The sequence below is a fragment of the Nerophis ophidion genome, linkage group LG08 (assembly GCF_033978795.1).
Source record: "Nerophis ophidion isolate RoL-2023_Sa linkage group LG08, RoL_Noph_v1.0, whole genome shotgun sequence".
NCBI classification, from domain to species: domain Eukaryota; kingdom Metazoa; phylum Chordata; class Actinopteri; order Syngnathiformes; family Syngnathidae; genus Nerophis; species Nerophis ophidion.
In genome coordinates this window covers 5,873,836-5,886,525 of record NC_084618.1, presented here as the reverse complement: position 1 = coordinate 5,886,525, position 12,690 = coordinate 5,873,836, and the positions used below count along the sequence as shown (strand labels likewise).

At 41.1% G+C, this 12,690-nt stretch overlaps 1 protein-coding gene across 2 annotated transcripts in view; it reads left to right on the top strand.

Moving 5' to 3' along the window:
* Positions 1 to 12,690, top strand: part of dock1 (dedicator of cytokinesis 1) — a 537,727-nt gene that overhangs the window by 490,434 nt on the left and 34,603 nt on the right. For both annotated transcript variants that reach the window (XM_061907548.1, XM_061907547.1), the window contains exons 45-46: positions 4,378 to 4,554; positions 11,736 to 11,819. In XM_061907548.1, coding sequence (XP_061763532.1) covers positions 4,378 to 4,554; positions 11,736 to 11,819 — 261 coding nt within the window. The remainder of the gene's footprint in view (positions 1 to 4,377; positions 4,555 to 11,735; positions 11,820 to 12,690) is intronic.

The following is a 12,690-nucleotide window of genomic DNA, read 5'->3' as shown; positions in this document are numbered from 1 at the left end:
GTAGAAGTCAAAAACTCTTACAAAATAAAAATAAAAAGTTGGTAAATAAATCTCAGTCAAGGTGTGTTTTTTACCTTACTGCACACCTTCCCTTCCTCCTCTAAAAATTTCTTTTTTTTAATGAAGCAAGCACCGGATATGATATCGAAAAGGTAAACTTCAATTTCAACACATCAGCGACAATGACAGAGGTTTGGCTTTTTTCTGTGGAAAAAAAACAACAACAAAATGACAGCGAGTGAATGTTTAGGGGCTGCAAACAGGATCTTGAATTCCACTGAAGTGAACGTTACTGTGAAATGATGTGCTTTGGAAGCAGTAATACCATCCATCCATTTTCTACCGCTTGTCCTGTTTGCGGTCGCGGGGGGGTTGCTGAAGCCTATCTCAGCTGCATTCGGGCGGAAGGCGTTGTACACCCCGGACAAGTCGGCATGTCATGACAGGGTCAACACAGATAGACAGACAACATTCACACACTAGGGCCAATTTAGACCGTTATCGACGCAAAGTTGAAAAGCCAGCATGTGTGATGGTATGGGGGTGCATTAGTGCCCGAGGCATGGGTAACTTACACATCTGTGAAGGCGCCATAGGTACATACAGGTTTTGGAAACAACATATGCTGCCGTCTTTTTCATGGACGCCCCTGCTTATTTCAGCAGGACGATGCCAAGCCACGTTCAGCACGTTTTACAACTGTCTTTCAGTCTTTTTCGGCTCTTTTGAAACATGTTGCAGGCATCAAATTCCAAATGAGCTAATATTTGCCAGTTCGAACGTTTAATATGTTGTCTTTGCAGTCTATTCAATTGAATATAAGTTGAAAATGATTTGCAAATCATTGTATTTTGTTTTTATTTACATCATGCCAACCTACTTGGTTTTGGGTTTTGTATTTCAGTTCATGTTGTTTTAAAAACGCCTTTGTGGATAAACCCGCCCAGGCCAGTATATTATCAATCAATCAATCAATCAATGTTTACTTATATAGCCCTAAATCACTAGTGTCTCAAAGGGCTGCACAAACCACTACGACATCCTCGGTAGGCCCACATAAGGGCAAGGAAAAACTCACACCCAGTGGGACGTCGGTGACAATGATGACTATGAGAACCTTGGAGAGGAGGAAAGCAATGGATGTCGAGCGGGTCTAACATGATACTGTGAAAGTTCAATCCATAATGGATCCAACACAGTCGCGAGAGTCCAGTCCAAAGCGGATCCAACACAGCAGCGAGAATATATATATATATAGTGTGTGTGTGTGTGTGTGTGTGTGTGTGTGTGTGTGTGTGTGTGTGTGTGTGTGTGTGTGTGTGTGTGTGTGTGTGTGTTTGGTCATATCATCCCTACATATCATCCCTACAAGCCTGTTTCGCAGGTGTCCCTGCTCTTCAGGGGATTTTATTTCCCTGAAAGCAGGGAAATAGGCTTGTAGGGATGATATATAGTCTCTTCTGTTTTTTCCTGACCAAACGTATATCCCGGTCTATCCCGGTATTTAGAACTATATAATGGATAAACCACAGAAACTTCGACTATATATACATAAGGCCCACATAAGGGCAAGGAAAAACTCAGACCCAGTGGGACGTCGGTGACAATGATGACTATGAGAACATGATACTGTGAAAGATCAATCCATAATGGATCCAACACAGTCGCGAGAGTCCAGTCCAAAGCGGATCCAACACAGCAGCGAGAGTCCCGTTCACAGCGGAGCCAGCAGGAAACCATCCCAAGCGGAGGCGGATCAGCAGCGCAGAGATGTCCCCAGCCGATACACAGGCGAGCAGTACATGGCCACCGGATCGGACCGGACTCCCTCCACAAAGGAGAGTGGGACATAGAAGAAAAAGAAAAGAAACGGCAGATCAACTGGTCTAAAAAGGGAGTCTATCTAAAGGCTAGAGTATACAAAGGTGAGACTTAAATGCTTCTACTGAGGTGGCATCTCGAACTTTTACCGGGAGGGCATTCCAGAGTACTGGAGCCCGAAATGAAAAAGCTCTACAGCCCGCAGACTTTTTTTGGGCTTTGGGGATCACTAATAAGCCGGAGTCCTTTGAAGGCAGATTTCTTGCCGGGACATATGGTACAATACAATCGGCAATATTAGTGACTGTAGTCTTCCCAGCCAGCATTTGCTCCCAAATAAAGCCCACAGCCACGTCCAGCTTGGCCCGCTCGCTTTTCCCTAATGCTCCGTCTGCTCGCTACATCATCAACAATTACGCCGCCAAGGTTTGATCCGTCTGCCCCCCACCCCCAAACCCCCCAGGTCCATGGCACGGAGCGCCACCCTCTGCCGCCTCGCTAATTCCGAGCAGAGGCTCGCCGCTGCGGGCGTGTCTGGAACAAACTATCGGGAGCGGCTTGCCCTCCAGCTGAGGCGTGGAGAAGCCATGTCCCGCAGGTCAGAGCCTCTACTTAAGGCTTAATGAGTGAGTGGAGATGCAGACGGCTAAATCAAGTTGGACCTCCTTTCCGCCTCCTAACGTCACTTCTTTTTTTTTTTTTTTTTTTGCTAAATCTTACAAACCCCGTTTCCATATGAGTTGGGAATTTGTGTTGGATGTAAATATAAACAGAATACAATGATTTGCAAATCCTTTTCAACCCATATTCAATTGAATGCACTACAAAGACAACATATTTGATGTTCAAACTCATAAACTTTATTTATTTTTTTGCAAATGATAATTAACTTAGAATTTAATGGCTGGAACACGTGCCAAAGTAGTTGGGAAAGGGCATGTTCACCACTGTGTTACATCACCTTTTCTTTTAACAACACTCAGTGAACATTTGGGAACTGAGAAAAATAATTGTTGAAGCTTTGAAAGTGTAATTATTTCCCATTCTTGTTTTATGTAGAGCTTCAGTTGTTCAACAGTCGTATTTTACGCTTCATAATGCGCCACACATTTTCCATGGGAGACAGGTCTGGACTGCAGGCGGGCCAGGAAAGTACCCGCACTCTTTTTTTTACGAAGCCACGCTGTTGTAACACGTGCTGAATGTGGCTTGGCATTGTCTTGCTGAAATAAGCAGGGGCGTCCATGAAAAAGACGGCAGCATATGTTGTTCCAAAACCTGTATGTACCTATGGCGCCTTCACAGATGTGTAAGTTACCCATGCCTTGGGCACTAATGCACCCCCATACCCTCACAGATGCTGGCTTTTCAACTTTGCGTCGATAACAGTCTGGATGGTTCACTTCCCTTTGGTCCGGATGACACAATGTCGAATATTTCTAAAAATAATTTGAAATGTGGACTCGTCAGACCACAGAACACTTTTCCACTTTGCATCAATCCATCTTAGATGATCCCGGGCCCAGACAATCCAGCGGCGTTTCTGGATGTTGTTGATAAATGGCTTTCGCTTTGCATAGTAGAGCTTTAACTTGCATTTACAGATGTAGCGAAGAACTGTATTTAGTGACAGTGGTTTTCTGAAGTGTTCCTGAGCCCATGTGGTGATATCCTTTAGAGATTGATGTCGGTTTTTGATACTGTGCCGTCTGAGGGATCGAAGGTCACGGTCATTCAATGTTGGTTTCCAGCCATGCCGCTTACGTGGAGTGATTTCTCCAGATTCTCTGAACCTTTTGATGATATTATGGAGCGTAGATGTTGAAATCCCTAAATTTCTTGCAATTGCACTTTGAGAAACGTTGTTCTTAAACTGTTTGACTATTTGCTCACGCAGTTGTGGACAAAGGGGTGTACCTCGCCCCATCCTTTCTTGTGAAAGACTCTGCATTTTTTTGGGAACCTGTTTTTATACCCAATCATGGCACCCACCTGTTCCCAATTAGCCTGCACACCTGTGGGATGTTCCAAATAAGTGTTTGATGAGCATTCCTCAACCTTATCAGTATTTATTGCCACCTTTCCCAACTTCTTTGTCACGTGTTGCTGGCATCAAATACTAAAGTTAATGATTATTTGCAGGAAAAAAAAAAAGTTTGATAGTTACATCAAATATGTTGTTTTTGTCGCATATTCAACTGAATATGGGTTGAAAATGATTTGCAAATCTGTTTATATTTACATCAAACACAATTTCCCAACTCATATGGAAACGATGTTTGTACATTTTCCTCCACGTGTGCTCAGAGTTTAAGCGTACGGGATTAATGACGGCATTTCCTAGAATTGTATTTTGTCGGTCTCGGGAATTGGAAATTCTCCCGCACGGACGCGTGATCCGTCTCCTGTCGACAGATGCAGGTTTATGTTAGGTGGCCCCGGGAGGACGCGATTCACGTCGGCCGGCCTCGACGTTATTTATTATTTGTACAGGTCAAGGGTACCGAGGCCGCCCTCCCATAACGGCATGTGAATGTTCCCCCTCTGCTGCCACAGGATGAGATCAGCCCCCTGGAGAACGCCATGGAGACCATGCAGCTGGCCAACGACAAGATCAGCAGCATGGTGCAGAAGCATCTCAGCGACCCCAACCTTCCCATCAACCCCCTTTCCATGCTGCTCAACGGAATTGTGGACCCCGCCGTCATGGGGGGGTTCACCAACTACGAGAAGGTAATCGGCGGCAGAAAATGCCCAGAACTTATGCATCAAGCTGCCGTATTTTTCGGACTAAAAGGTACACTTAAAATCCTATAATTTTCTCCAAACTCGATAACCCTGTGCACCTGATGTACGGAATAATTTTGATTGTGCTTACCAACCTCAAAGCTATTTTATTTGGTACATGGTGCAATGATAGGTGTGACCAGTAGATGGCAGTCAAACATAAAAGATAAGTTTAGGGGGGTTCACCAACTATGAGAAGGTAATCGGCGGCAGAAAATGCCCAGAACTTATGCATCAAGCTGCCGTATTTTTCAGACTATAAGGCACACTTAAAATCCTATAATTTTCTCCAAACTCGATAACCCTGTGCACCTGATGTACGAAATAATTTTGATTGTGCTTACCAACCTCAAAGCTATTTTATTTGGTACATGTTGGAATGATAGGTGTGACCAGTAGATGGCAGTCAAACATAAGAGATACGTTTAGGGGGGTTCACCAACTATGAGAAGGTAATCGGCGGCAGAAAATGCCCAGAACTTATGCATCAAGCTGCCGTATTTTTCGGACTATAAGGCACACTTAAAATCCTATAATTTTCTCCAAACTCGATAACCCTGTGCACCTGATGTACGGAATAATTTTGATTGTGCTTACCAACCTCAAAGCTATTTTATTTGGTACATGGTGCAATGATAGGTGTGACCAGTAGATGGCAGTCAAACATAAGAGATAAGTTTGGGGGGGTTCACCAACTACGAGAAGTTAATCGGCGGGCAGAAAATGCCCAGAACTTAGGCATCAAGCTGCCGTATTTTTCGGACTAAAAGGCACACTTAAAATCCTATAATTTTCTCCAAACTCGATAACCCTGTGCACCTGATGTACGGAATCATTTTGATTGTGCTTACCAACCTCAAAGCTATTTTATTTGGTACATGGTGCAATGATAGGTGTGACGAATAGATGGCAGTCAAACAAAAGAGATAAGTTTGGGGCGGGTTCACCAACTACGAGAAGGTAATCGGCGGCAGAAAATGCCCAGAACTTCTGCATCAAGCTGCCATATTTTTCGGACTATAAGGCACACTTAAAATCCTCTAATTTTCTCCAAACTCGATAACCCTGTGCACCTGATGTACGGAATAATTTTGATTGTGCTTACCAACCTCAAAGCTATTTTATTTGGTACACGGTGCAATGATAGGTGTGACCAGTAGATGGCAGTCAATCATAAAAGATAAGTTCAGGGGGGTTCACCAACTACGAGAAGGTAATCGGCGGCAGAAAATGCCCAGAACTTATGCATCAAGCCGCCGTATTTTTCGGACTAAAAGGCACACTTAAAATCCTATAATTTTCTCCAAACTCTATAACCCTGTGCACCTGATGTACGGAATAATTTTGATTGTGCTTACCAACCTCAAAGCTATGTTATTTGGTACATGGTGCAATGATAGGTGTGACCAGTAGATGGCAGTCAAACATAAGAGATAAGTTTGGGGGGGTTCACCAACTACGAGAAGGTAATCGGCGGCAGAAAATGCCCAGAACTTATGCATCAAGCTGCCGTATTTTTCGGACTATAAGGCACACTTAAAATCCTATAATTTTCTCCAAACTCGATAACCCTGTGCACCTGATGTTCGGAATAATTTTGATTGTGCTTACCAGCTATTATATTTGGTACATGGTGCAATGATAGGTGTGACCGGTAGATGGCAGTCAAACATAAGAGATAAGTTTGGGGGGGTTCACCAACTACGAGAAGGTAATCGGCGGCAGAAAATGCCCAGAACTTATGCATCAAGCCGCCGTATTTTTCGGACTAAAAGGCACACTTAAAATCCTATAATTTTCTCCAAACTCGATAACCCTGTGCACCTGATGTACGGAATCATTTTGATTGTGCTTACCAACGTCAAAGCTATTTTATTTGGTACATGGTGCAATGATAGGTGTGACCAGTAGATGGCAGTCAAACATAAGAGATAAGTTTGGGGCGGGTTCACCAACTACGAGAAGGTAATCGGCGGCAGAAAATGCCCAGAACTTATGCATCAAGTCGCCGTATTTTTCGGACTATAAGGCACACTTAAAATCCTATAATTTTCTCTAAACTCGATAACCCTATGCACCTGATGTACGGAATCATTTTGATTGTGCTTACCAACCTCAAAGCTATTTTATTTGGTACATGGTGCAATGATAGGTGTGACCAGTAGATGGCAGTCAAACATAAGAGATAAGTTTGGGGGGGGTTCACCAACTACGAGAAGGTAATCGGCGGCAGAAAATGCCCAGAACTTATGCATCAAGCTGCCGTATTTTTCGGACTATAAGGCACACTTAAATTCCTATAATTTTCTCCAAACTCGATAACCCTGTGCACCTGATGTACGGAATAATTTTTTATTGTGCTTACCAACCTCAAAGCTATTATATTTGGTACATGGTGCAATGATAGGTGTGACCAGTAGATGGCAGTCAAACATAAGAGATACGTTTGTGGGGGTTCACCAACTACGAGAAGGTAATCGGCGGCAGAAAATGCCCAGAACTTATGCATCAAGCTGCCGTATTTTTCGGACTATAAGGCGCACTTAAAATCCTAACATTTTCTCCAAACTCGATAACCCTGTGCACCTGATGTACGGAATAATTTTGATTGTGCTTACCAACCTCAAAGCTATTTTATTTGGTACATGGTGCAATGATAGGTGTGACCAGTAGATGGCAGTCAAACATAAGAGATAAGTTTGGGGCGGGTTCACCAACTACGAGAAGGTAATCGGCGGCAGAAAATGCCCAGAACTTATGCATCAAGCTGCCGTATTTTTCGGACTATAAGGCACACTTAAAATCCTATAATTTTCTCTAAACTCGATAACCCTATGCACCTGATGTACGGAATAATTTTGATTGTGCTTACCAACCTCAAAGCTATTTTATTTGCTACATGGTGCAAGGATAGGTGTGACCGGTAGATGGCAGTCAAACATAAGAGATACGTTTAGGGGGGGTCCACCAACTACGAGAAGGTAATCGGCGGCAGAAAATCCCCAGAACTTATGCATCAAGCTGCCATATTTTTCGGACTATAAGGCACACTTAAAATCCTCAAATTTTCTCAAACTCGATAACCCTGTGCACCTGATGTACGGAATAATTTTGATTGTGCTTACCAACCTCAAAGCTATTTTATTTGGTACACGGTGCAATGATAGGTGTGACCAGTAGATGGCAGTCAAACATAAGAGATAAGTTTGGGGGGGGTCCACCAACTACGAGAAGGTCATCGGCGGCAGAAAATGCCCAGAACTTATGCATCAAGCTGCCGTATTTTTCGGACTAAAAGGCACACTTAAAATCCTATAATTTTCTCCAAACTCGATAACCCTGTGCACCTGATGTACGGAATAATTTTGATTGTGCTTACCAACCTCAGGGCTATTCTATTTGGTACACGGTGCAATGATAGGTGTGACCAGTAGATGGCAGTCAAACATAAGAGATAAGTTTGTGGGGGTTCACCAACTACGAGAAGGTAATCGGCGGCAGAAAATGACCAGAACTTATGCATCAAGCTGCCCTATTTTTCGGACTATAAGACACACTTAAAATCCTATAATTTTCTCCAAACTCGATAACCCTGTGCACCTGATGTACGGAATAATTTTGATTGTGCTTACCAACCTCAAAGCTATTTTATTTGGTACATGGTGCAATGATAGGTGTGACCAGTAGATGGCAGTCAAACATAAGAGATAAGTTTGGGGCGGGTTCACCAACTACGAGAAGGTAATCGGCGGCAGAAAATGCCCAGAACTTATGCATCAAGCTGCCGTATTTTTCGGACTATAAGGCACACTTAAAATCCTATAATTTTCCCCAAACTCGATAACCCTGTGCACCTGATGTACGGAATAATTTTGATTGTGCTTACCAACCTCAAAGCTATTTTATTTGGTACATGGTGCAATGATAGGTGTGACCAGTAGATGGCAGTCAAACATAAGAGATAAGTTTAGATGGCAATACGACTCGAGTAAACAACACCAGCATTCTATATCGGGGGTCTTCACTTGTTTAAATAAATTCATTTATTTTTTTAACTTTCACAAAGATAATTTTTGAGAAAAAAATACAACCTTAAAAATGATTTTAGGATTTTTAAACACCTTTTTACCTTTTAATTTTTTTTCCTTTTCTTTCCTGAAAATTTAAATCAATGTTCAAGTATTTTTTTTTAATTGTAAAGAATAAATACATTTTGATTTAATTCTTCATTTTAGCTTCTTTTTTTTCGCCGAAGAATATTTGTGAAATATTTCTTCAAACTTATTATGATTAAAATTTAAAAAAAAATACTCGGGAAAATCTGTAGAATCAAATGTAAATCTTATTTCAAAGTCTTTTGAATTTCTTTTAAAATTTTTGTTCTGGAAAATCTAGAAGAAATAATGATTTGTCTTTGTTAGAAATATAGCTCGGACCAATTTTTTATATATTTTAACAAAGTGCAGATTGGATTTTAACCTATTTAAAACATGTCATCAAAATTTTAAAATTAATCTTAATCAGGAAAAATTACTAATAATGTTCCATAAATTCTTTTTTTAATATTTTCGAAAAGATTCAAATTAGCTAATTTTTCCTCTTCATTTTTTTCGGTTGAATTTTAAAGAGTCGAAATTGAAGATAAACTATGTTTCAAAATTTAATTGAATTTTTTTCCTGTTTTCTCCTCTTTTAAACCGTTCAATTAAGGGTTTTTTTCATCATTTATTCTCTACAAAAAAAAATTCCGTAAAAGGAAAAAAATGACCGACAGAAATACCCATTTTTTAATATATATATAGATTTATTTATTAAAGGTCAATTGAGCAAATTGGCTATTTCTGGCAATTTATTTAAGTGTGTATCAAACTGGTAGCCCTTCGCATTAATCAGTACCCAAGAAGTAGCTCTTGGTTTCAAAAAGGTTGGTGACGCCTGTTATAGAATAATTGGAGCCCTAAAAATGTCAACGCATAACACAATTGATTTCATCCATCCATCCATCTTCTTCCGCTTATCCGAGGTCGGGTCGCGGGGGCAGCAGCCTAAGCAGGGAAGCTTGATTTCAATGATTCCATTGATTTTAATTTGTTATTTTTTTTAGCAATCACACACACAACAAATCGCACTAAAATTATTGGGGATCCAAAAGGGTCCTACTCATGAGAAAAAAAAATATATATATATATATATATATATATATATATATATATATATATATATTTTTTTTTTTTTTTTTTTTTTTTTTTTTTTTTTTTTACTGTTAACTTTAAACACAACCGTCTTGAGATGAATTTCAGATCCATCTGTCAATTATAACTTTTATTGTTGTTTATGTTTTTTGTTTGTTCTTATCAGGCCGTTCTTTAGAACTTTTTTTTTTATATCGCAAACACAAAATATGCAATATTTTCCCCCAAATAATATCTCAAAGTGGAATGTTTAATGTGACATTAATTTTGATTATTTATTTTTTTTTTTAAGACAATAACAGCCTGCATGGCAGCTTTGTGTTATTACTGTAAAAAATTGCAACATTTTATTGTCACGTTTCACCTGTTTGAATAAAAATGTTACAGTTTTTTAATTTTTTAATCGTATTTTTAGAATGTGCTTAGGGCCGTTAAAAAATTACCTGCGGGCCGTTCACCACTTTTCTTTTATCCATCCATCCATCCATTTCCTACCGCTTATTCCCTTTCGGGGTCGCGGGGGGCGCTGGCGCCTATCTCAGCTACAATCGGGCGGAAGGCAGGGTACACCCTGGACAAGTCGCCACCTCATCGCAGGGCCAGCACAGATAGACAGACAACATTCACACTCACATTCACACACTAGGGCCAATTTAGTGTTGCCAATTTTAACAACACTCAATAAACGTTTGGGAACTGAGGAAACTAATTGTTGAAGCTTTGAAAGTGGAATTCTTTCCCATTCTTGTTTTATGTAGAGCTTCAGTCGTTCAACAGTCTCCGCTGTCGTATTTTACGCTTCATAATGCGCCACACTGTTTCGACGGGAGACAGGTCTGGACTGCAGGCGGGCCAGGAAAGTACCCGCACTCTTTTTTTTTACGAAGCCACGCTGTTGTAACACGTGCTCAATGTGGCTTGGCATTGTCTTGCTGAAATAAGCAGGGGCGTCCATGAAAAAGACGGCAGCATATGTTGTTCCAAAACCTGTATGTACCTATGGTGCCTTCACAGATGTGTAAGTTACCTATGCCTTGGGCACTAATGCACCCCCATACCATCACAGATGCTGACTTTTCAACTTTGCGTCGATAACAGTCTGGATGGTTCGCTTCTCCTTTGGTCCAGATGACACGATGTCGAATATTTTCAAAAACAATCTGAAATGTGGACTCGTCAGACAACAGAACACTTTTCCACTTTGCGTCAGTCCATCTTAGATGATCTCGGGCCCAGAGAAGCCGGCCGGCGTTTCTGGATGTTGTTGATAAATGGCTTTCGCTTTGCATAGTAGAGCTTTAACTTACACTTACATACGTAGCGACCAACTGTATTTAGTGACACTTTGGACACCCCTGCTGTAGTGTAATGCCCGCAGCTAAAATCAACTGCGTGAGAACGTATACTCGAATATCATAATATAGTCATTTTCTATATCGCCCAGCCCTACTTTCACATTAAACTTGAGGACTTGTCCCTAAAGTTCAACTCCCACGTTCCTCCACCTCATTTTGAAGTATTTAGAAGTAGCACTTTTGAAGTGATAAGGAAATAAGTCACTTCATTAAGTCCTAATGCCACCAAATTACATTCAAAGCTTATTCCACCGCGCCATATTTTATTTCCTGCCCGGCTTGATTTCACGCCGCGAAAATGATCTCGAATCCAATCAGAAGCTCATGCATATTTCAAGTCAAGAAGAGCGCTCGTCCTCTTGTCGGTTTTAATCACCAATCTGCCGACGACTCGATCACACGCTGATTGTCTCGCCGGCCATTTTTGTTGTTGTTGTTGTTGTTGTTGTTGTTTGGCTCCTTCACGGAAGAGCGGGCTCGGGGGTTGTGTGCAGTTGAGATGATGTTTGTCGCTCACCCCTCGACCTCCTCATCCGTGACATGCAAGCAATGCTTACTCTGCAACTCCCGTCCGCCGCAGGCCTTCTTCAACGACAAGTACATGCAGGAGCATCCGGAGGACCTGGAGAAGATCGAGAAGCTCAAGGACCTCATCGCCTGGCAGGTGAGAGACTCTTTGGGATTTTTTTTTTTTTTTGAAAGAGTGTTTGACCCAAGAGGTCAGATGTAGTCTGCCGTGGCAAATTACTAATCTTGTATTCTAAACCAGGCTAAGTAGTCCATGGTGGGGGTCTCGATTTACAGACTCGATTGGTTCTTGAACGTGGTTTGGAGCTCCAAAGGTTTGGATGGTGAAGTTCCCCCCGTGAGAAACAAAGGAAATGTGAATAATTGTTTCCAGCCTCGACAAAAGTCCCTATTTTTGAAAAAATAATGAACACTTTGAAGACTCTATGATGTATGTGTGTGCATATATATACATATATATATATATATATATATATATATATATATATATATATATATATATATATATATATATATATATATATATATATATATATAGTCTGCACCCCCACTACAGGGCCCAGGCTAAGACCGATTTTTTTTATTTTATTTTAATATTCTATTCTTTTCTCCCCCCCCCCATGTTTACCTGTATGTCATCTTTTTTGTAAGGGGCGCTGGAAGACGGCAGACCCGTCAGCGATCCTGTTCTGTCTCCCTGTAATGTTTGTCTGATCTTGAATGGGATTGTGCTGAAAATTGTCATTTTCCTGAAGGAACTCTCCTGACGGAATAAATAAAGTACTATCTAATCTAATCTAAAATATATATATATATATATGTGTGGTTTATCCATTATACAGTGCTCAGAACCGAGATAGAGCATAATATACGTTTGGTCAGGAAAAAAAACACAGGGGCTATTTCATCCCTGTTTTGCAGGTTTCCCTGCTCTTCAGGGGATTTGATTCCCCTGAGGAGCAGGGAAACAGGATTGTAGGGATAAAATAGCCCTGTGTTTTTTCCTG